Source organism: Pelodiscus sinensis, unplaced genomic scaffold, assembly GCF_049634645.1.
Source record: "Pelodiscus sinensis isolate JC-2024 unplaced genomic scaffold, ASM4963464v1 ctg42, whole genome shotgun sequence".
NCBI classification, from domain to species: Eukaryota; Metazoa; Chordata; order Testudines; family Trionychidae; genus Pelodiscus; species Pelodiscus sinensis.
In genome coordinates this window covers 56,702-81,003 of record NW_027466041.1, presented here as the reverse complement: position 1 = coordinate 81,003, position 24,302 = coordinate 56,702, and the positions used below count along the sequence as shown (strand labels likewise).

The 24,302-nt window shown below is 50.5% G+C and overlaps 1 protein-coding gene across 1 annotated transcript; it reads right to left on the bottom strand.

Moving 5' to 3' along the window:
- Positions 1-10,146: 10,146 nt before the first annotated feature.
- LOC142826319 (uncharacterized) lies at positions 10,147-11,494 on the bottom strand. Its single transcript, XM_075918568.1, has 2 exons — positions 10,930-11,494; positions 10,147-10,734 (listed from the first exon to the last, which is right to left on the bottom strand). Exons 1-2 carry the CDS (start codon positions 11,477-11,479, stop codon positions 10,262-10,264), a joined length of 1,023 nt encoding a protein of 340 aa, XP_075774683.1. The 5' UTR covers positions 11,480-11,494; the 3' UTR covers positions 10,147-10,261.
- Between the last annotated feature and the right edge of the window lie 12,808 nt (positions 11,495-24,302).

Genomic DNA, 24,302 nt, shown 5'->3' with positions numbered 1-24,302 from the left:
GCTGGCCTGCTACCAATGCTGCTGGGCCCAATTCTGCTGGGGCAGGGACTGACACCACTGGGCCCCATTCTGTTGGGAGTGCTGATGCTGGGCCTGATCCTGTTTCATTTTTGCACCCACCCTGCCAGCTCTGTGCTGGGGGCAGTTAGTTATGGTCCTGAGGATGTCAAGTGGGCCGCAGCTGTGTGCTGGAGGGGCTGCAGGTTGAGAACCACTACACTAGGGTACGGCCTGGGCAATTGTGTTCCAAGCTTCAGCTCTCCTCAGCTAGGAGGGAGAGTCTCTATTCTGCTGTAGCTTACTTGCTTTGAGTAAAGGAGAGCTAATTGCTGTCGCCAGAAGCATTCAAATGATCTTGTGGAAAAATGGAAGTGTGGTAGTCATAATCTAGATCGCTTCTTGTAAAATGTGAGCTCTACTAGGGGACTTACTGGAGTTGTGCATCTTTTTGCTGCTTAGTGGTGGTGTTAGAAGCCTCTTTCCTTTTTTTCCTTTAGAAATATCAGGCATGTTAAGTCTTCCCTTTTTGTGTTGGTCTGTTAGGGTGCTTCCTCTTAGATCAGGGCTGGGGAATCCCTCCCAAAGGGACACTTTCTCTCATGTGTGAGCAAAACCCTATTAATTTTACAAGTCTGAATCCATATCCTGCCACCTCACACAAAGCAAGAAAGTTAAAGCTGATTTAAGATGTCATAATCTCACCAGTTCCCCATTGGTCACTGGGACCTGAATTTGAGGTCCTGAAACAGATAACAGGTTTGGCTTTTCAATTTAAAAAACAAAATAAAACCAGCAAAATAAAACTTACCGTCACAAAGAAATGATAATCCACCCCCTGCCCCAAAGGCACAAGCTCACTCCCCGCCCCCCCCTTTACAGATCACTGTTAGGGCATGCTTCTGGGCCTGTCTCCATGGCAAATTTTGGGCCAAAGCATTTGGGAAGCTTTTTGTTAATATCTCCTTGCTATATCAGCAGCCAACTGAGGATTTACTTTTAGTGCTACCTCACTAGAACGTAGTCCTTTACAGGGCTGCAACCCTGCTCGGTGACTTGGTGACTCGCCTTGCTACCAAAGAGGTGACCTTTGCAATTGGTGTCCCGTCTCGCTCCTCAGCACGGACTACAAGATCGTAGCGAAAGCCATCTCGCTGCGACTGCGGTCCGTGCTGGCGGACGTGATCCATCCCGACCAGACCTACACCGTCCCGGGCCGTAGTATATTTGATAACTTGTATTTGGTCCGGGATCTCTTAGAGCTCAGGCGTAGGGATGGCTTGTCGTTCGCCCTCCTGTCCCTGGACCAGGAGAAGGCGTTCGACAGGATGGACCACGGGTATCTCCTGGGCACCCTGCAGGCCTTCGGCTTCGGGCCCCGGTTTGTGGGTTTTCTCCGGGTGCTGTACGCCCTCGCGGAGTGTCTGGTCAGGCTCAACTGGACCCTGACCGAGCCGGTCAGCTTCGGGCGGGGGGTGCGTCAGGGGTGTCAGCTGTCGGGCCAGCTGTACGCTCTGGCGATCGAGCCCTTCCTCTGTCTCCTCCGTAGGAGGTTGACGGGGTTGGTGCTTCGGGAGCCGGAGCTGCGGCTGGTCCTGTCAGCGTACGCCGATGACGTGCTCCTCGTGGTCCAGGACCCGGGCGACCTGGCGCGGGTGGAGGCTTGCCAAGCCGTCTACTCGGCAGCCTCCTCCGCCCGGGTCAACTGGGTCAAGAGCTCTGGCCTGGTGGTCGGGGACGGGTGGCGGGCCAGCTCCCTCCCACCCGCGCTTCAGGCCATCAGGTGGAGTGCGGGTCCGCTGCTCTCTCTCGGCGTTTTTCTATCCACCACACATCCCTCTCCACCGGAGACCTGGCAGGGTTTGGAGGCCAGGGTGGGTGAATGGCTGCGGAGATGGGCAGGACTGCTCCGGTGCCTCTCCCTTCGCGGGAGGGTGCTGGTACTAAACCAACTGGTCCTGGCCATGGTCTGGCACCGGCTTAACACCCTGCGCCTGGCCCCAGAAGTCCGGCCAAGTTCCAGAGGACAGCTTTGGAGTTCTTTTGGCCAAGACTGCACTGGGTTCTGTCTCTTCCCTTGGAGGAGGGGGGCCAGGGCCTGGTCTGCGTGCGCAGCCAGGTCCGGACCTTCCGCCTCCAGGCCCTGCAGAGACTCCTCTTCAGTGCAGGTAGTCCGGCATGGGGCACCTTGGCGCGCGCTTTCCTCCGCCGCCTCCGAGGGCTCCGATACGACCGGCAGCTCTTTTTCATCCACCCGAGGGGTCTTCCGCGAGACCTCTCAGAGCTGCCGGAATTCTACCAGGACCTCCTCCAGACCTGGAAGCTGTTCTCAGTGACCAGGTCTGTTGTGGCCTCTGAGGGAGCAGACCTCCTCGCGGAGCCCCTGCTCCACAATCCAGCCTTGTGCGTGCAGGTGGCAGAGTCTCCCTCGGTGCGCCGGAGGCTGATCCTGGCAGAAATCACCAAGGTCGGAGACCTGCTGGGCTACGACAGGGGGGACTGGGTGGATCCCCGAGCGCTCGCTCGGCGCATGGGGCTCTCCACCCCCCGAACCCCTCTGCGCCTACTCCAGGAGGTGAAGGCGGCTTTGTCGCAGCCCGCTCTCGACCTACTGCAGAGAGCCCTGCGAGAGGGTACACCCCGCCCCTCCCCTCCTGCAAAGCCTCTATCCATTGTTATCAGGCCCCTATTCTGCGGGCCTCCCCATCCCTAGACCCCCAGCCGGCTGCAGGATTTGCAGCCGGTCTGCTTCTGAACCGTGCCAAGAGAACATCTGTACACACTTGTGCTCCACACATTACATTTCCTCACCCTTGTGTCCTGCCCCAACACCAAGTGTCGGGACTATTTAAGACCAATTGAGGGTGGGGAACCCCAATGGGCCAGCGTATATTCCTCCTTAATCCTGCAGCCCATCGGGGACATCAGTTGGCGGCTCCTTCACGGGGCCGTGAGCACGGGCGTGTACTTGGCGCGGTTCACCCCTATCCCAGACACCTGCCCCTTTTGCGGCGTGAGGGAGAACCTGGCGCACGCCTACCTCGAATGCGCCAGGTTGCAGCCCCTATTCCGGCTCCTCCAGAACCTCTTATTGCGGTTCTGGCTGCACTTTTTAGTAACTTTTCCCTCATGGGTTAAGGGTGACTTATCCCACTCATTAAATTAATATGGTGGTGTACCTCAGTTTCCTTTTTATACTGCAGACAAGATGTTTCCAACTACCACTCTTTCATACTTAAAGGCTGTGTCTAGACTGGCAAGGTTTTCCGTAAAAGCAGCTGCTTTTGCGGAAAAACTTGCCAGCTGTCTACACTGGCCGCTTGAATTTCCGCAAGAGCACTGACTTCCTACTGTCTGAAATCAGTGCTTCTTGCGGAAATGCTATGCTGCTCCCGTTCAGGCAAAAGTCCTTTTGCGCAAGAGGGCCAGTGTAAACAGCACAGTACTGTTTTGCGCAAAAAAGCCCCAATCGCGAAAATGGTGATCAGGACTTTTTTGCGGAATAGCGTGTCTAGATTGGCACGGACGCTTTTCCGCAAAAAGTGCTTTTGTGGAAAAGCGTCCTGCCAATCTAGACGCTCTTTTCCGCAAATGCTTTTAATGGAAAACTTTTCTGTTAAAAGCATTTGCGGAAAATCATGCCAGTCTAGACGTAGCCAAAGGGTTTTCCTTTTCCAGAACAACATCATATGCATTATAAATTATACATCGTTACAGGGTTACTTCATAAACATTAAATTTATCCCAGGATTAAACGATAACATTAGCATACATTTTTCTTACAAGTGGTGTTTAGCATGCCTCTTAAAAAAAAAATCCACACACCACTTCGAGGCCAGTGTATTCCATGTCTTCCTGAAATCTTTGCATAGGGTTTAATTTACCCTGGAGGTATGGGTAATTTTTATTAAAAAATAGGTGTATTATGCGTATAAGCAGATCTCTCTTGTGCTGCCACTTATATTCACACAGGCACTTTTTGGCTAGCTCTGATCTTCAAAATTATCAGCAGCTTAGAGTCTCTGCCTTAAAAGGGCCACAAACTTTAGAGTCCTGATTGCTGTTTACTTTAAAGTCCTGCTTGTTTGCTATTTTGCCAAAAAACAAGAAATCCAGAATCTCTTCCCATTGACTCTTCCCCATTTTTCTGGTTCTGGCTGCCTCTTATAACAGCCACAACTTGGTCTATAAAAAAAAATAAAATAAAGCATTGAGACACCTTAAGGCTGTGTCTACATTGGCACCCTTTACTGGAAAAGGGATGCTAATGAGACACTTTGGAATTGCAAATGCCGCGGGGGATTTAAATATCCCCTGCAGCATTTGCACGAACATGGCTGCCGCTTTTTTCCGGCTCGGGGCTTTGCCAGAGAAAAGCGCCAGTCTAGACGGGATCTTGCGGAAAATAAAGCCTTTTCCGGAAGATCCCTTATTCCTGATTTTAAGAGGAATAAGGGATCCTCCGGAAAAGGGCTTATTTTCCAAAAGATCCCATCTAGACTGGCGCTTTTCTCCGGCAAAGCCCCGAGCCGGAAAAAAGCGGCAGCCATGTTCATGCAAATGCCGCAGGGGATATTTAAATCCCCCGCGGCATTTGCAATTCCAAAGTGTCTCATTAGCATCCCTTTTCCAGTAAAGGGTGCCAATGTAGACACAGCCTAAGTGTTTAAATGCTAAATACAAAAAGCCAAGCAACACTAGTCACCTATAGCTGGCAAAAGTATCGTCCGTTTTGCAACTCTGAATGAAATGGCATTATTAAAAACCAAACCAATTCATTTACCTGAAACCTACGAAACCGAATTTCATAAAAGTACAAAGACACTGGTTAGGTCCTAGAAACCTCACATGTTTACACAATATATACATGCATACACTCAACTTCTTTTTACACTATTTCCTCAAAGCTATACAAAAATCTTTTCCCTTTTATTCATTTGGGGTAGTTAATTTTTTTTTCAACTGAAAAACCTTATGCTCTTTTAGCAAATGCTACTAAAGTGTCCATAGCTAAATTATTTAAATCAGATTGTCTTTTTGTCTGGATTATTTACCGAACATCCTTTTGGGAAAAGGGCCCACTTTTCCTCCAGAAAGGCCGCAAAGAAGCCAATAATTCTTTTTCTATAGCACTTTTTTAGCATTTTTACAACAATTGCTCAATTCCTTCCAGACTCCAGAGTTAACTTCTCACTTTCCCTTAATCCAGTGGTCTCCAACCTTTTTACACCCAAGATCACTTTTAAAATCTCCGAACAGGCGAAGATCTACCGCCCCGCCCCTTTCTTGAAGCCCCGCCCTCTCTATTCTCCTCCTGTCCATCACTTGCTATCCCCAGCCCTTACTTACAAACTCTGATAAACAGTTTATTTTTAAATTATGCAATACAAACAATTAAAATCAGGTGTCTATAGTTATGAAATAAATGGTCTGTTTTTATTCATGCTAATTAAATCTAAAATGAAGCATTTAGAATTATACATTTTGTGGGGACAGAGTTCTGTGGCTGGGGACAGGGGAGAGGAGACAGGGTGCTGGGAGGACAGGGGACAGGGTTCTGCAGCTGGGAACAGGGGAGTGGGAACAGAATTCTGTGGCTGAGGACAGGGGAGTGGGGACAGAGTTCGGGGAGTGGGGACAGGAATGGGGACAGAGTTCTGTGGCTGGGGACAGGGGAGTGGGGACAGAGTTAGCGGAGTGGGGACAGGGGACATAGTTCTGTGGCTGGGGAGTGGGGCCTGGGGAGTGGGGTGCCAGTGGAGGCAGAGAGTCCCCTGTATCTGCCTCCTCCCAGGATTCCCCCCCCCCCCGAGGGAAACCAGCGAGCGCCTGCCCTGGGGCCGACCCCCCGGCGCAGGGAAACCCCGCGTGTGCCTGCCCCAGGGCCAACCCCCCCCAGCACAGGAAAACCCCGCGCACGCGCCTCCCCCGGGGCTGACTCACCCCTCCTGTGAGGTGCAGGGAGCCGTTGCTCCCTCCCGCAGTACACCCAGCAGAGCAGCTAGCGCTACTTCCGGAATCGCCGGAAGTGGCGCTAAGCTGCGGGACTTCTGTCCATCCCTGGGAAGCCGACACTACCTCCATTTTCACTGGAGGTAGGTAGTGGGGCTTCTCGGGGGAGGGAGAGAAATGGGGGCGGGGCGGACAGGACGCCTTGCGATCGACTGGTCGAGGCCTTGCGATCGACCAGTCGATCGTGATCGACCTGTTGGTGACCACGGCCTTAATCACTTGCTTTTTCCTTCATATGAAAACTTCATTAGTTTAGATATCACCATTCCAAGTAATTTTCCAAGAATTTAGATTTCCAGTGCCTGTTCTTACTGATTTCCCTTATTCCTGCCACTATGCCCTCGGGGCTCCGAACCTCTTTCCCAATCTCACTTGCCTGTTTGCTTTCTTGTCTGTCTGGGCCTGATCCTGCTTTCCCTGCTGAATGGCCCCTTTCCATGGACACAGGTTTTGTCCCTTACTAATTTAGCAAGAAGGGTGGGCTCCTTCACTAGCCATCACACCTTCTGGTTACTTTTCTTGAGTAAATCCAAATTTTCACTTATTTAGGAAGTTAGTATAGTGGACTGCTGTTTAAGCCATCTTCCTGCCTTGGACATTAATTGCAAAATTCTAGCTCTTACCTTTATTGCTATTCATTAGAGCTTCTACCATTGCTTTACAAATGCCAGTCCATGTTTTCCCCCAGCTTTTACCAAATTACTTGACTTATTTCTATCCTAGCCAACCAGCAGCTGAGGTTGGCTTGTATAATGCATAAGGACAGTCCAGGGGTTACCAAGTGATCATCCCCTGGTCCTTATCCTTTCCTCCCCCACCACTCCTGGAAAGTGGCATGGTTCCCAAATCTTGTGGACCTGTCTGGGTCCCTCGGATCCTGTTCGTAATGCCAATTGTTGTGTGGTTCGATTTATTTTAGATCTGAGAGAAACTAGGACACTCCAGAGGGTATGTCTACACTACCACCCTAGTTTGAACTAGGATGGTTAATGTAGGCAACTGAAGTTGCAAATGAAGCCCAGGATTTGAATTTCCCGGGCTTCATTTGCATCTTGCCGGGCGCCGCCATTTTTAAATGTCCGCTAGTGTGGACTCCGTGCCCACGGCTACACACGGCACAGACTAGATAGTTCGGACTAGGCTTTCTATTCCGAACTACCGGTAAACCTCGTTCCATGAGGACTAATGGTAGTTCGGAATAGGAAGCCTAATCCGAGCCGCGTGTAGCCGCGGGCACGGAGTCCGAACTAGCGGACATTTAAAAATGGCGGCGCCCGGCAAGATGCAAATGAAGCCCGGCAAATTCAAATCCCGGGCTTCATTTGCAACTCCGGTTGCCTACATTACCACCCTAGTTCGAACTAGGGTGGTAGTGTAGACATACCCAGAGAGACTTAACCACTTTCTTATTTATTGCAAACTTTAAGTAGTTAAAAAATTTACAAGCTTTAAAAAATTAACTACACGATTTAAACCTTAAATACTATAAATTCTAAAACAATTAGTACAGCATGAAGCAATGGAAAAGCAAGTAATAGAAGATCTACTATAATATAGTAATTAAGCCCAATTCACTTACACTTCACCCGTATGCTACCGACAGTTCCAGGCAGGATGTTGTGGTCCCTTTGATTCCCACCCATCGGAATGCCATGCACTGGGGTGTGAAGGGTCTATTACTTCTAGTTACGAGCAGGACGTGTGCGTCAATCCTGCTCACTCCCTCCCATCGATTGTTCTTGCTAAGCCCATTTTATAGTAAAGTGAGACTTGGCCATTCTAATAATACACAATACATAATCAATTGGTAGATAAGATACCCAACATGCCCAATGCCCTATTTGGGATACATCCTATCACTCAGGATGCTGCAAAACTATGTGCTTGGTTAATAGTTTTATGGCTGTGTTGGGACCAGGAAAACAAGGCCTGGTCAACGTTATGCTAAGGAAAGTTAGCAAAGGCTAATTACGGAGGCCTCTGGGTATTTTTGACCAGAAGCAGAAATGTGGTTCAAACAGAGGCGCACCCTCCATGCTGGCTTAGGTTATAAAGGTAAAATGAGTGATAAATTATATATTTGTACCTACTGTAAGTAGAATGGCTTGCTTTGGGAACTGGTCAGTAACTCCGGGTACGTCTACACTACAGCGCTAGTTCGAACTAACTTAGTTCGAATTAGTTAATTCGAACTAAGCTAGTTCGAACTAGCGCATCTAGAACTAAAAACTAGTTCGAACTAGCGTTTTGCTAGTTCGAACTAGCGCGTCCACACTGATTGGACGCAGGGGGGCATTTAAGGGCAGCTGAAACCGGTTCTGGCAGGGCATCAGGTCAGCAGTTGCTTTGTGTGGCTGCTGTCTGAGGCTATCTGAGGCTCGTGCTTAAAGGGACCCCCCCTGGACAGCCGGTTCTCAGCTTTTCCTGCTTGCTTGCCAACCTCGCCGAGGGACAGCAAAGCGTCGGTCTCTGTGCCCGTCTGTGTCGGTGCTTCCCTTCGGGGGGGCCGCCGCAGGTGGCAACATGGAGCCACGGCTCGCCCTGCACCTTCTGGTGCACGTTCTGGACTTGCTGCTGCAAGCCTGCCACCAATGGCTCGAGGCTGCCTGGCACCACCTGGGGAACGTCAGCCCCCTGCCTCTCCGCCTGGCCGCCCTGGGGGCCGTGGAGGAGCCGCGGCAGCGCCCCGGCACCGGCGTGCCCCGCCGCATCTGGCGTCTGGACACCAGCAGCGACTGGTGGGACCGCATCGTCCTGGAGCACTGGGACGACCGACAGTGGACCCAGAACTTTAGGATGAGGAGGGACACCTTCCTGGAGCTCTGCGAGTGGCTCGCCCCTGCCCTGCAAAGAAGGGACACTCGCATGAGGCCCGCCATCCCCCTCCAGAAGCGGGTGGCCATCGCCCTCTGGAAGCTCTCCACGCCGGACAGCTACCGATCCGTCGGGAACCAGTTCGGCGTGGGGAGATCCACTGTCGGAGCAGTGCTCATGCAGGTACGGCGCTCGTCGGCCACCGAGCCGGGGGGGAGGGGGGCTGCGAGGAGGGGATGGGCCGCCCCAGGGACAAAGGGGGGGGCGGGAGGAGGCGAAGGCGCCCCGCACCGGAGGGGTCGGGCTGTCCCGGCCGTACTACACGCCGCCAGGGGGGTTGCTTCCGGGAGTGGGGCGCGGGGCACTGCCAGGGCACGCACGCTCCCAGCCACCCGGGCGCCCCACTGATTGACGCTTTGCTGTGTCTCTCTCCGCAGGTGGTCAAGGCCATCAACCGGGTGCTGCTCCGCAGGGTGGTCCGCCTCGCCAACCCGGATGCCGTCATCCGGGGATTCGGCGCCCTCGGCTTCCCCAACTGCGGGGGGGCCATCGACGGGACGCACATCCCCATCCGTGCCCCGGAACACCAGGCGTCCCGGTACGTGAACCGCAAGGGGTACTTCTCCGTCATCCTGCAGGCCGTATGTGACCACCGGGGACAGTTGACGGACATAAATGTGGGCTGGTCCGGCAAAGCACACGACGCCCGGGTGTACCGGAACTCCTCCGTGTGCCAGCGGCTGCAGGACGGGACCTTCTTCCCCGACCGCCACATCAGGGTCGGGGACGTGGACATGCCCGTCTGCCTGGTGGGGGATGCCGCCTACCCACTGCAGCCCTGGCTCATGAAGCCCTACACGGGACACCTCAATCCCTCCCGCCAGGCCTTCAATAACAGGCTGAGCAGGGCCCGCATCGTGGTGGAGGGGGCCTTCGGGCGACTGAAAGCCCGCTTTCGATGCCTCCTCACCCGTCTGGACCTGGCCGAGCACAACATCCCTCCCGTGGTGGCGGCATGTTGTGTGCTCCACAATTTGTGTGAGCGGAAGGGGGAGGCTTTCTTGCCAGCCTGGATGGCTGAGGCTGACCGCATGGCTGGACACTACGGTCAGCCCCGCACCGCCGCCGTCCGGGAAGCCCAGCGGGGGGCCATCCGGATCCGGGAAGCCCTGCGGGAGAGCTTCCAGGTGGAGGAGGAGGAGGACTGACCTCTCCCTGCATGCCCCACCGGGGCCTTCTTCCACCCTACCCCCCACTTCCCCTTTCCCCTCCCTACCTACTGTCAAATAAAGACACCTGTTTTTCCAACAAAAACGTCTGTTTATTTCACAGAACTGGGGTGGGGGAGGGAGGAATGAAGGTGGGAGAAGGGAGGGGGAAACCTGGGACGAGGGAGCTGGAAGGGGAGGGGAGGGAAGGGAGGAAGGGAAAGGAAAGCTCAGGGGTGGGAGTCTGGGTGCCTCTCCCGTCTCGCCACACTGCGGGTCCGGGGGCGTCGGTGGGGAATGGTTGTGGAGGGGGGGGCAGAGAGGACAGGGGGTGTGGAGGAAGCAGGAGCGGAAGCAGGAGGAGCAGGAGGAGCAGGGGGAGCAAGAGGGGGAGCAAGAGGGGGAGCAGGGGGAGCAAGAGGGGGAGCAAGAGGGGGAGCAGGGGGAGGAGGAAATGGGAAGCGGTCTAGCAGGCTCTGGAGGTGGCCTCGCAGGGCACGGCCCTGCTCCTCCAGGGCCTCCAGACTCCTCTGGCGCAGCCTGAGGTCCTCCTGGACCCAGTGGTCCTGGAGACGGAGCTGTCGGTCCAGGAACCGGAGATGCCGCCTCTGGTAGTCCTCCTGGTTCCTGGCTGTCCTGCTTGCCCGGGCGCGGGCGGCTGCTGCAGGCGGGGTGGTGCGCCCTGCAGTCCCCGGTGCTGCAGCTGTGGTGCAAGAAGACCAGCGGTCAATTACCCCAGGGGCCCAGGTGTGTGAAACCCAGCTCCCCTCTGCAAGGCCAGGGCCCCTGCAGGATCCCCAGCTGCTGCTCCGTAGTGGGCAAGGCCCAGGCGCACGGTCCCGGGGCTCCCTCTCGCCCCAGCCCCCCGTACACATAAGGGGAACACGAGGGTACTCACAGGTGGACGCCTCCCCGGCCTCTGATGATGCAGGCGAGCGGCTCTGTGGGGTGCCTCGGGGGTCCCGGGTCCTGGGAAGGCTGGCAGCAGGCTCCTGGCTCTCAGAGCCCTCTTCCTCCTCCTCGGTGTCCAGGAGCGGTCCCTCTGCCCCGGGGTCAATCACGTCCCGGGGGGCAGGGACGGCATGAGGCCCCAGGATGCGGTCCAGGGCATGGAAGTGGGGGCAGGCCTCCGGGTCAGCCCCTGGCAGGCAGGCCCGGGAGTAGGACTGCCGCAAGTCTTTAATCTTGCAGCGCACCTGCTCCCGGCTGCGCTGGTGGCCCCTGGCGGCCAGGCTGGCAGCCATGCGTCCGTAGACGGCCGCGTTCCGGTGGCTAGTGCGGAGATCGTGGACATTTGAGGCTTCCCCCCAAACCTCGATGAGGTCCACGATCTCCGCACTTGACCAGGCGGGCGCCCGCCTTTTGCGCCCCCGGGCAGGCTCCCGGGAGCCGCCAGGCTGGTCGTGGGGAGCAGTGGAGGGCTGGGAGCCCTCGGATGGCTGGCTCATAGTGTGGCAGGTGCAGGCTGTGCAGGCACGGGTGCTTGCAGCCTTGCAACTGGCACAAAGTGAGTAGCCAGCCCGTGGCCCTTTAAGGGCTCCGGGGCCGGGAGGGGGGCAATAGAGTTTCCCTGGTGTTGGCCAGAGTGGCCACCAGGGAAACCTGGGAAGCCTTAGCCTCCCACTAGTTCGAACTAAAGGGCTACACAGCCCTTAGTTCGAACTAGCTAGTTCGAACTAGGCGTTAGTCCTCGTAAAATGAGGTTTACCTAGTTCGAACTAAGCGCTCCGTTAGTTCGAATTAAGTTCGAACTAACGGAGCGCTAGTGTAGCGCATAGGAAAGTTAGTTCGAACTAACGTCCGTTAGTTCGAACTAACTTTCTAGTGTAGACATACCCTCCCTGTTTTTGTTCCTCTTCGCTAATCTTACCTCCCTATTTTTGCCCTTTGTTTGTACCCGACTCTTTTGTCTCCTTGTTCCTGGTACCTGCCTTTTGTGATTGATAAGAAAGTTACTGATGTATTATGAAGCGCTTTTGGCCACAATGTATATAGTTGGCTAAGATATGCATAGATATTAAAAAGTTTCTAGAAAGGGGGGTAAGTGGCTTGGGTGAAGAGCTCATGACGCGACGGAACTGTCTTTATAAGCCTACCTGTTACTAAAATCGGGGCTGGTTCTCTTTGGAGACGGGCCGCTCTCTATTGTTGTGTGCACTCTTCAATAAAGAGCTTGTGATTGGACTTTGCTGGTGTTGCCTGTCTCTTTGCGGTCAGACAACGAACCGAGCCATCTGGGTTAGAGTCCCTGACAAATTTGGCACCCGAGATGGGACTCGTCTGACTCTCCGGTGCGGGATCGGACTCCGATGCAATGCAGCGCGCATCCTCCGGTTTTGAGGAGCCTTGCCCGGTGAACTGATCCCTGCATTGGCGATAAGGCGTGTTCTGTGAACCAGCCAGAGCCCGTAGAAATCCAGCAACGTCGACCTACCCGTTGAGTAGGATCCAGGTCTTCGGGGTTAGAGTCCCTGGAGTGTTCGGGGTTAGAGTCCATGGACAGGTAAGTGAGCGCTCGGGTTAGAGGGTTAGAGTCCCTTAACTGTGGGACATGGGACAGGCTGGCAGTTCATGCCCGGGGGATGCCCCGTTGTCCCTGATACTCAGAGATTGGAAGGGTATCTCTGGAACAACCGGTTTAGCTAAGTCCAGGATGAAAGATTTATGCCAAATTCAGTGGCCTTCCCTTACCGCTCATTTGTCCCCGGATAATGATTGGCCAGATTGCGGAACCTTTTCCGTAGAAAGAATGAATGCCCTTAGGGATATATTGGTTAATCTTAGGCCTGGACAAATGGCGTATCTATTTGTATGGTACAATTATAACCCAAAAGAGAGGGAAGTGGCCTTGCAGGCTGTTAGTATGGGGGGACCTATCAAGCTCCCTCCACCTTATGCCCCTGAGACCCAGTCGGAGGAAGACTGATATCGTCCAATGCGGATACCGCGGAGACAGAGTCCCAGGTTACAAGAGGAGGATGGGAAAATGGGGGAGACCTCCTCTGGGACTGGTTCGGGAAAAACAGAGGGGGCTGGAGAGTCCTCTCAGTATCCGCTTCAAGCTTATCCCATTCCCCAGAATAATGGGCAAGCTACATTTGTATATGCTCATGCCCCATTTTCAACTGCTGATTTACTAAATTGGCAGTGCTCTCTGCCACGCCTCTGGGATAACCCGGAGGCGATGGAAAGAACTTTCCGTACTATTTTCTCTACCCACCTACCAAACTGGGCTGATGTGAATCAGTTACTAGACACTCTCCTCACTGAAGACGAGAGACAAAAGGTTAAGGAAAAGGCGAGAACATATTACCAAGATCAGGCATGGGGAACCTTGCCCAGTGCTGAACCTAATTGGGATCCTAATAATGATGGGGGAAGGGGAAATTTGAGTCGTTATCGACAAGCTATTTTGCATGGAATAAAAGCGGCAGGGGAAGTAACCCCTAATTGGGGCAAAGTAACAGCTTGTATTCAGTTTCCCAATGAACATCCTTCTGATTTTTGTACTCGATTAACAAATGAGATCCGGAAGCATGGTAGCTTAGATCCTGATACAGAGCACGGAAGGGAGATGATAAAAATGGTTTTTATGGCACAGTGTGCAGAGGATATTGCAAAAAGGTTTAGGGAACATCCGGATGGTATGCAAGGGAAAACCCTACCTGAAATAGTTAGCATTGCGACGCGGGTTTATAATGGAAGAGAGGAAAGGAGGGAGAAAGAGAGAAGGAAAGAAAAACAAAAGGATATGAGGGATCAGGTGTCCTTGTTGGCAGTAGCTGTTTCAGGGGTGAGAGGGGGAGAAGGACGCGGGTGGAATCGTGGAAATAAAAGAGGTTTCCTTGGAAGAGGTAGGGGTGGGGTAACTAGGGACCGAGGTCGTGAAATCTGTGGTGTGAATTCTAGTTGTAGTGAATGTCACTACTGTGGTAAAGAAGGACATTGGAAAAGAGAATGTCCACTGAAACCAAAGTCTGACTACAAACCTAAAACTGCAGGTCAGTTTTCTGCAAGTCAGGAATGAAGGGAGGCGCCGCTCCCCTGGGGTCCCGAGGTTTATGAGGCTGGAACGGTACAATTTAAATGTGATGCGCGATTTCCGGTGGTTCCCCTTAAAATAGGGCAAAAGACCTTTGAGTTGTTAGTGGACACGGGGGCAACCCACTCGGCAATACCTGAGGGAGCGGCACCAAAAAGTCGAGAGGAGAAAAATGTAGTGGGAGTCATTTGAAAATCTGAACGTCATTTTATGACTACTGCGTGCATGGCCACACTAGGCCCTATTGCAGTTAGGCATTCCTTTTTGTTAATGAATGGTCCTGTAAATTTGCTGGGAAGAGATCTGTTGTGCAAACTACATGCACAGATTTTCTGCACTCCCGAAAGTATTACCCTCAAATTTCCATTAGAAAAAGCTTATTTGTTAGCCCAGGTGACCAGCGGGGATTGTGAAATGCTTCCCCTGCGGGTACAAAATGAAGTTAATCCTATAGTGTGGGGAGGAAAACATGATGTGGGCTTGGTAAAATCTGCCTCACCCTTGAGTCCAGTAGTAAAGAGCAATGTGCCTCCTCCTGCTCAGAGACAGTACCCTCTAAAACCTGAGGCAATACAAGGACTTGAGCCCCTGGTACAGAGTCTTAGGAGTAAGGGGATTTTGGTGCCATGTGTTTCTCCCTGTAATACCCCCATTCTGGCTATAAAGAAACCCCAGCCTGGTCCTGATGGAAAACCTGCCTATAGAATGGTACAGGACTTGAGACTTATTAATCAATATGTGATTCCAGAACATCCTGTGGTACCAAACCCAAGTACCATTTTGGCAATGGTGCCGCCGGATGCAGAATGGTTTACTTGTCTGGATTTGACAAATGCTTTTTTCTCTGTACCGGTGGCCCCAGACAAGCAATATCTCTTCGCATTTACATGGGGGGTCCCTGGTACTGTTGGGAAAAGGGGTGAAGGATCTGGACCTCCTGGACAACTCACTTGGACTAGAATGCCCCAAGGATACGTGGAAGCACCAGGAGTATTTGCAAGGGTTCTAGCCGAGGATCTAAAAGATGTTCAGTTGCCAGCCGCCTCTACTTTAGTGACTTATGTTGATGATATTTTAGTAGCCTCAAGGACTCGAGAGGATAATGAAAGAGACTCTGTATATTTACTTAATCAGCTAGCGCTTAAAGGACATAAGGTTAGCCCTACAAAGTTGCAATGGGCTCAACAGGAGGTAAAATACCTGGGGTATACGTTGAGTCCCGGAGTACGCCGTTTGGACTTAAAACGAATTGAAACCATAGTTAACATTGCATTTCCTACAACTAAGCGGGGTATGCGTGGGTTTATTGGTATGATTGGATTTTGTCATCCGTGGATTATTTCAGCTGGAGAATTGCTTAAGCCTTTACATGAATTAACAAAAGAAGGGGCTGAAGAGCCCCTGCATCCTAATCCCGAGCAGTTAAAAGCCTTTGGGGCATTAAAGGAGTCCCTTATTCAAGCTCCAGCATTAGGACTGCCTAATTATAATAAGCCCTTTGACTTGTATGTGCATGAGGTCAAGGGAGTGGCATCGGGAGTACTTACACAACCCTTTGGAAATGCTCCTAGACCCATTGCATACCTCTCAGGACAATTGGATCCGGTGGCAAAGGGACACCCAGGCTGTCTCAGAAACGTAGCAGCGGCTGCACTATTAGTGGAAAAGGCCCAAGAAATTGTCCTAGGACATCCTTTAACAGTGCACACTCCACATGCTGTAGCAAGCATGTTAAATTCTCAGCAGCATAAACATTTGACTAACCAGAGACTGTCCAAGTATGAGGTAACCTTATTAATGACTCATGGGATTACCCTACAGAGGTGTGCAAATTTAAATCCAGCTTCTTTGTTACCTCATGAAGTAAGGCAGGAGCAAATACATGACTGTTTGCAAATTTTGGATCAGGTATCCACTCCTCGACCTGATCTGACAGATGTTCCTTTGTCAAATCCGGAATTAGAACTGTTTGTGGATGGATCTGCTTTCATTCGAAATGGAATCAGGTATTCTGGGTATGCTGTTACCAGTGGTAACATAGTCTTAATAGGAAAATCTCTGCCACCTGGAACAAGCGCTCAGTCAGCCGAGTTACAAGCGCTTACAGCCGCTTGTCTATTTGCCAAAGACAAAAAGGTTAATATTTATACTGATTCCAAATATGCTTTTGGTGTGTGCCATGCTACTGGGGCAATTTGGAAGGAAAGAGGATTTATTACTTCTTCAGGATCACAAATTGCTCATGGGAAAGAGATAGCTGAATTATTGCAAGCTATCCAAGCTCCTAAGGAAATTGCAGTTATGCATTGCAAGGCTCACACCAAGCAAGCTGACTCTGTGTCTGTAGGAAACCGGTTTGCCGACGAGGCTGCTAAAGCTGCTGCTTTACAAGGTACTCAATTAGAATTATGCCCTCCTCTCTTAACCTGGCAACAGCAAGCTCCAGATACTGAGAAAGAAATCTGGGAGAAATGGGGGGCACGTCCCAATTCCTCAGGAATCTGGGAATGTGATAATCGTATGGTTCTGCCTAAAAGTCACCAGAGGGAATTGGTGCAACAGGTTCATAAAAATACCCATTTAGGAGCGACCAAAGTAGCCCAAATTATTTTGAGACAGTTTGTTTCCCCGGGACTCCATGAAGTAGCCAGAAGGGTGGTGGAAAAGTGTGTCCTATGCCAGCAATGTAATTCAAAAGGGGTCATTAGACAAACCCCAGCGCCTGGAGGACGTCGATGGGCTCATAGACCTATGCAGCATTTACAGATTGATTTTACTGATTTACCTCCCTCTGAAGGGAAACGGCATTTGTTAGTTCTAGTGGACCAGCTCACTGGCTGGGTGGAGGCATTTCCTACGGCCCGTGCTACTGCAACTGTGGTATGCAAGGTATTACTTAATGAAGTGATACCATGGTTTGGCCCCCCTGAAATAATTGACTCTGATCAAGGTACTCATTTCACTGCAAAGATTTGTAAAGAACTTACTGAGGCTGTGGGAACTAAGTGGGCCTTTCATGCTCCTTGGCACCCCCAAAGTTCGGGCCAAGTGGAGCGTATGAACGGTACCTTAAAGGGTCTTTTAACAAAGTTATGCCAAGCACTTAGTCTAAAATGGACTAAAGTCCTCCCTCTCGCTCTCTACATTATCCGGACAACTCCAAGCATAAGGACTGGGCTGGCACCGTATGAAATCTTGCTGGGACATGTACCACCAACCTTCTCTCCTTTAATCTCAATTCCTCATGACACTGATTTAACAAGAGATACGGAAACTTATGTAAAAAGGTTGCAGCAGCATCTAGTGACATTGCAACAATACTCCGCGCAATCTCAATCCTTACCATTGTGGGAAGCTGTTCATTCTATTTTACCAGGTGATCCTGTGTGGGTAAAAACGTATAAGAAGATTCCGCTTCGACCTCAGTGGTTGGGTCCTTTTGAGACTCTCCTGGTAAGCCCTACTGCCATTCGTGTTAAAGAACTTCCCACCTGGATTCATCATACCAGGGTCAAGAGGAGCACCGCCAGGGAATCTGACCAGGTAAAGGGTTCCTCAGAAGCAGACGACGTCGGACATCGAAGGAGCCGCGCTAGTTCACCCCACCGCGAAACGGGTGAACCAGAAGCAGACGATTTTAGCTCCCAAGGCAAATGGACTGCCACCCCTTTGGGCGACCTGAAGCTTCAGCTGAAAAGGACTTAGATCGGTGGTGCCCCTTTGCTGAAAAATGGCTTGGTTACATTTACGGGGTCCTCTGTGTGTTACTTTGTCTTTTATTTGTTGCCTTGCTCTTTTGGTGGTATGGAATATAAGGGTATCAGAGGCTAATACCTTCCTACGTTTTGCTCATGAAATGAAAACTCGCATGCCTGCATTACATAACTTATCTTGCTGGGTATGCTCCTTAATGCCAACCGATAGTCAAAAGGGCCTTCTCATGATTCCTATTGCCCTTAGCGCAGCAAATATGACTTGGACTCCTTCATGGAAAGATCCCTTAGGCACTCAGAATATAACTTGGGCAAATGCCGGAATCCATACTGGTAACTACCTGTTGGTCTGGCAACGACCCGGTAAATGGTGCCTCCTTTGGGGATCCCCTACATTCAATACTTTATGGGTTGGTGAAAGTCAGTGTGAAATCTATTATAATACCTCACATATTGGGTACCAATTTAAAAGGATAGAAATACAATACAATATCTCCCGTCACGGGAATCAGGTTGAAAGAAAGAAATCAAAATATCTGATCCCCAATGGAATCTCTATTTCACTTCTCCCTACATGGATGACAATAGACCCTTCCTTGTGTGTCCCGACTCAGGCAAATTACTCTTATAACTGCTCTCCCTTAAATTGCACTCATTGTGATCAGGGACCTGGTCACCGATTGCTTTGTGCTTGTTATTTTCCTGATAGTCTCCTAGCACCAGTTGCTCCTCGTAGTTGGGCACCATGGAACACTCCCTTATTTGGAGTATACTGGGTGTGTGGAGATAAGGCCTACCTGATTCTCCCCCACTCCTGGACTGGATCCTGCTACCTAGCGTGGTTAGAGCCCCCAATAGTATATCGGTCTCACCTCCCCATAGGAAAGATCAGAAACATGCGAGATGCAGAGACCGATGCTACAGAATCTCGCCCTCTTACTTGGCGAGCATTAAATGATTGGACAGGGGCCTGTGCAGGATTCCCCCTTGCTTGTGGGGGAGCCACCTGGAGGTTAGGAGAGGGAATAATGAGGCTTCAAGGGATTCTGGAAATAATGGCAAATACCACTGCTGATGCGTTAACTGATTTGGCTACTGAACAGAAAAAAATCCGGCAAATGGTTCTCCAGAATCGCTTAGCGCTGGACATTCTGCTAGCCTCTCTGGGAGGAACATGTGCCTTGATAGGACAAGAGTGTTGTGTGTACATTCCTGATGTCTATAATGCGACCTGGGACAGAGCAAAGCACCTTGTGCAAGTGGCGAGGGATCATGGAGGAGAAAAAGGAGATTCCTGGTGGAGTAGCTTATTTAACTGGTTTCCAAACATAGGGGGCTGGCTCCATAATTTGATTCGTAGTGCTGTAGTTATTATTTGTGGGTTACTTGTGCTGTATGTTATGATCCGCTGTGGATGCTGGATTGGTACCAAATTGTGTACAGTTAAAAAGTAGGTACCGATTATTCTGGGTGTCCCAGGAGTCCCATAGGGAACTCCGGGGACAAAGGGGGGATTGTTGGGACCAGGAAAACAAGGCCTGGTCAACGTTATGCTAAGGAAAGTTAGCAAAGGCTAATTACGGAGGCCTCTGGGTATTTTTGACCAGAAGCAGAAATGTGGTTCAAACAGAGGCGCACCCTCCATGCTGGCTTAGGTTATAAAGGTAAAATGAGTGATAAATTATATATTTGTACCTACTGTAGGTAGAATGGTTTGCTTTGGGAACTGGTCAGTAACTCCCTGTTTTTGTTCCTCTTCGCTAATCTTACCTCCCTATTTTTGCCCTTTGTTTGTACCCGACTCTTTTGTCTCCTTGTTCCTGGTACCTGCCTTTTGTGATTGATAAGAAAGTTACTGATGTATTATGAAGCGCTTTTGGCCACAATGTATATAGTTGGCTAAGATATGCATAGATATTAAAAAGTTTCTAGAAAGGGGGGTAAGTGGCTTGGGTGAAGAGCTCATGACGCGACGGAACTGTCTTTATAAGCCTACCTGTTACTAAAATCGGGGCTGGTTCTCTTTGGAGACGGGCCGTTCTCTATTGTTGTGTGCACTCTTCAATAAAGAGCTTGTGATTGGACTTTGCTGGTGTTGCCTGTCTCTTTGCGGTCAGACAACGAACCGAGCCGTCTGGGTTAGAGTCCCTGACAGCTGTATCTGGAATTTTTGCTTATCAGAAATAGAATGTAGCAGTACGAGGTTCCTCCCGATGTCCTTGGCGTGGTCTCATGTACCATGCTGTATCTGCATGATTGTGCCCCTCCAAAAAAACCCCCACAAACCACCCCATTCCTGCCTCTCAAAGCTCCCCCCCTGCCCCCAGCCTTGCCTGCATGCTTACGTGCACCAGACTTGAGACAGGCCTGGGTTTTGCTTTGAGATCTGCACTGTGGTCAAGGCAGACATTCCCTACAGGAACTCATTGTTACAGGATGTTATCGAGACCAAAAATTTAGCAAGATTCAGAGCCAGGTCAGTCCTTTATATGAACAGCAAAAATATCTGCAATAGTAACCGTTAATGTCAAAATCTTGAGAAGGATCTAAAATTGAGGCAGATTCCACAGTTGGGAGACATGGGGTAGTTCTTGCATGTGCCTTTGAGGCATCTGGTGTTGGCCACTGTCCTTGATAATGGATTAGAAGGACCATGGGTCTGATGCAGTCTGGCAGTGCCTTTTGTTAGTGTCATTGCTCATTTGCAAAACAAAGAATACAGAAATTGTCATGACACCAAATTCTATTGACAGGCTAAACTTGAGACTTAATTGCCAGTCTCCTGCTCCCAAGTAAGTTAGGAGACATTTGCATTTTATGCAGTCTGAACTCTAAGCTATATAATATATTCTGTTGTCTGGGGAAGGAAGTGATAACTGTGCCTAAGGATGCTGAGTCATTCACAGGCTGGCAGAGCTGATAGGAGAAACTCAGGGGCCTAAAGGGGGATGAATAGCTGGAACAGTCACAATGAAGCACATCTACAGTCTGCCTACTTCTGGCTCCGGAGCTGTTTTTTCCTGTTTCATGTCCCATCAATTCCAGTTATTTCCATACACACACTGTTGTTCTGAGAATATTGGGAAAGGCTTGGATGGCTCTCAGATACAATTTCTCTCTGGCCTAGAACATTCAAAAGATATAATAAGCACAGTGGGTCTGCATAAATATTGGTCCAGTTTCTGAGCAGGTTAAGTGTTTATCATGCTGGGGGATGCTGGATGTAAACAAGAAGCATCACATTCTCTGCTTTTACATGGTCCAAATCTCCTTGTGCTTTCCAAGTTATAAAACATCTTGGATTTTCTAGAAAAATGTAATTGATCCTCTTTAGAAAGTGCTTCCAAAACATGCCACTTCCTATCAGCCTTAATCATACAGGTGCTTACCAGAGGAGCACTAAGCAACACATTGGTAGAGCGGCAGGGTATTGAGCTAAGTGTGGTCAAAGGGGCTGTGTCTAGACTGGCAAGTTTTTCCACAAAAGCAGCTGCTTTTGCGGAAAAACTTGCCAGCTGTCTACACTGGCCGCTTGAATTTCCGCAAGAACACTGACTTCCTACTGTCTGAAATCAGTGCTTCTTGTGCAAATACTATGCTGCTCCTGTTCGGGCAAAAGTCCTTTTGCGCAAAGCTTTTGTGCAAAAGGGCCAGTGTAGACAGCTCAGATTTGTTTTGTGCAAAAAAGCCCCGATCGCGAAAATGGCAATCAGGGCTTTTTTTCAGAGAAGCGCGTGTAGATTGGCCACGGACGCTTTTCCGCAAAAAGTGCTTTTGTGGAAAAGCGTCCTGCCAATCTAGACGCTCTGTTCCAAAAATGCTTTTAACGGAAAAACTTTTCTGTTAAAAGCATTTGCGGAAAATCATGTCAGTGTAGACGTAGCCAGGATGTTTCCTATTTGAACAGAATGTGTGACTCCGATAAATGCTTCAGACAAGCAAAAGGTACAGAAGTGGGCTCTGCAGAGCCAAATGAGCAGGAGTGTGGAATGTTTGTGTCTGTAAACTCAAGGTCAAATCCTACCATCTGTACCTAGGAGTAAGGGCTGAGGCCAGTGGTCTCCAACATTTTTATGCTTGAGATCACTTTTTGAATTTAAGTGCAATCCAAGATCTATCTCAAACCCAAATACCCTTGCCCTGCCTCCTTTGTGCCCCTTCTCAGAGGCCCTGCCCCTGCTCACTCCATCCTCCCTTCCTCCTGGGTGGTGCAGGCTCTGGCCTTGGATTAAGGGATTTGGAGTGTGAGAGGGGCTCTGAGCTGCAGGCACTTTGGGGTGTCAGAGGGGGCTCTAGATGCAGGCTCTGGGAGGGCATTTGGATGCAGGGGTGCTGGGGGTGCCAGGGGGTGTTACCAGATTTGCCCAATACTCTGGGGTATGCTCATTTATCAGGGTTACTCTTATGGGACTGGGGGAAGGTTAACAATTCTATCCGTGTGCTGCTTGTGCTACTTGTGCTCTCATATGGAGCTGAATTCTCCCTGCTGCCAATTCCCCCTCCCACTGGAGCTCTCCTGCAGGAACTAGGGGTAATGTATGCATACCGAACGTGCAAATGAAGCCCGGGATTTGAATTTCCCGGGCTTTATTTGCATAAGCCGGCCGGCGCCATTTTTAAATGCCGGCTTGTTCGAACCCCGTGCCGCGCGGCTACACGCGGCACGGGCTAGATAGTTCGGACTAGCAAGCCATTCCGAACTATCTGTACGCCTCGTTCCACGAGGCGTACAGATAGTTCGGAATGGCTTGCTAGTCCGAACTATCTAGCCCGTGCCGCGTGTAGCCGCGCGGCACGGGGTTCGAACAAGCCGGCATTTAAAAATGGCGCCGGCCGGCTTATGCAAATAAAGCCCGGGAAATTCAAATCCCGGGCTTCATTTGCACGTTTGGTATGCATACATTACCCCGCTAGTTCGCACTAGCGGGGTAGTGTAGACATACCCTAGGTTCTCAGGATGGGGCTCTTCCCACCTTGGCAACACACACAGACACTCACACCCACTAACAGAGCACGTCTGAGAGGACTGGGTACTCAGCACTCACAAGCTGACCCCCTCATATGTCCCTGGACTCAGCAGGCTAGTTTGACAGCAATGCCACACTGCACCCTCATGTGCCTTTGGACTCCGTGGGCTGGATTAAACAACACTTTCAGCTGCCATCCTCATATGCCCCCAGGTTCAGCACCCCCTATCCCCACTTTCACACCACAGTCATTCACTGGTAAACCACACGATGAGCAAACCCCACAGGATTTTGGGCACTACAGGGATCTTTAGCTTGGGTACAAGAAGTGTTGTTGCAGAGTGAATGGGGAAGCCAAAACAACACCCCTTGAAGAGTGAGCGAAAGAGAGAGAAGCAACCAGCTTAACAATGAAAGTTATTTATTTCTAGGTAGTGAAAATATATATATATATAGGGAGCCAAACACACACAACAGTTAGGCTACGTCTAGACTGGCATGATTTTCCGAAAATGCTTTTAACAGAAAAGTTTTCCATTAAAAGCATTTGCGGAAAAGTGCATCTAGATTGGCAGGATGCTTTTCCACAAAAGCACTTTTTGCGGAAAAGCGTTCGTGGCCAATCTAGACGCGCTTTTCTGCAAAAAAGCCCCGATCGCTATTTTCGCGATCGGGGCTTTTTTGCTGAAAACAGTACTGTGCTGTCTACACTGGCCCTCTTGCGCAAATGATTTGCGCAAGAGGGCTTTTGCCCGAACAGGAGCAGCACAGTATTTCCACAAGAACACTGATGATCTTACATGAGATCGTCAGTGTTCTTGCGGAAATTCAAACAGCCAGTGTAGACAGCTGGCAAGTTTTTCCGCAAAATCAGTCTAGACACAGCCTTACAGTATTAAATCTAAATTGAAACGGATTACAAATGTTAGGGCTAGGTAACCATATAACAGTTTACATAGGGCAGAGTCAGGAGGCTATGCGGAGAGGGAGAGAGACAGAGACCCTGTAGAACTTGTATTGATCGGGGTTCCCAGATGGTGATGGGAGCTGGGGGGCAGGAGACGAGCAGAGCCCCCAGCACGATCAGACAGGAGATGAAGTCTCAGTGGAACTGATGCCGTTTAAATCCAGGTATCAGAACAGTTTTTCTTGGGCCAGGGTAGGAGTTTTTGTAGGGACAGGACAATAGTTGGAAGAGAACACTGGATTTGTTTATGGGTAAACAGGCGAGACGAGAGACTGATCACCCCCTGGTTATGGGGGATGTTCCTTGAACGAGCTCACAATGCAACTAGGCAGTTTCAGTATTTCAGATGTCAATAGGATCGTTACTAGAATTGGTCTGATAATGACTAATTTGGATGTGAGCAGGCCTGGGTTCATTAGCATCTGGAGCAGAGATTTCCCATCAGGCAGTGCTGCTCTGCTTTCGGTATCCCATAGTTCAGTGCGGTTCCTGCTTTTGAAGAGCTGGTCTCTGTTCTGTATGCTAATGGAGATGTCTCCCTGTTCTATCTTCCATGCAGATGAGGCTGAGGTGTTTCCTTAA

Coding starts and splice junctions, on each gene's coding strand:
- LOC142826319 (XM_075918568.1), bottom strand. CDS start 11,479: ATGAGCCAGCCATCCGAGGGCTCCCAGCCCTCCACTGCTCCCCACGAC. Junction 10,735..10,929: donor GGCCGGGGAGGCGTCCACCT/GTGAGTACCCTC, acceptor CTTGCACCACAG/CTGCAGCACCGGGGACTGCA.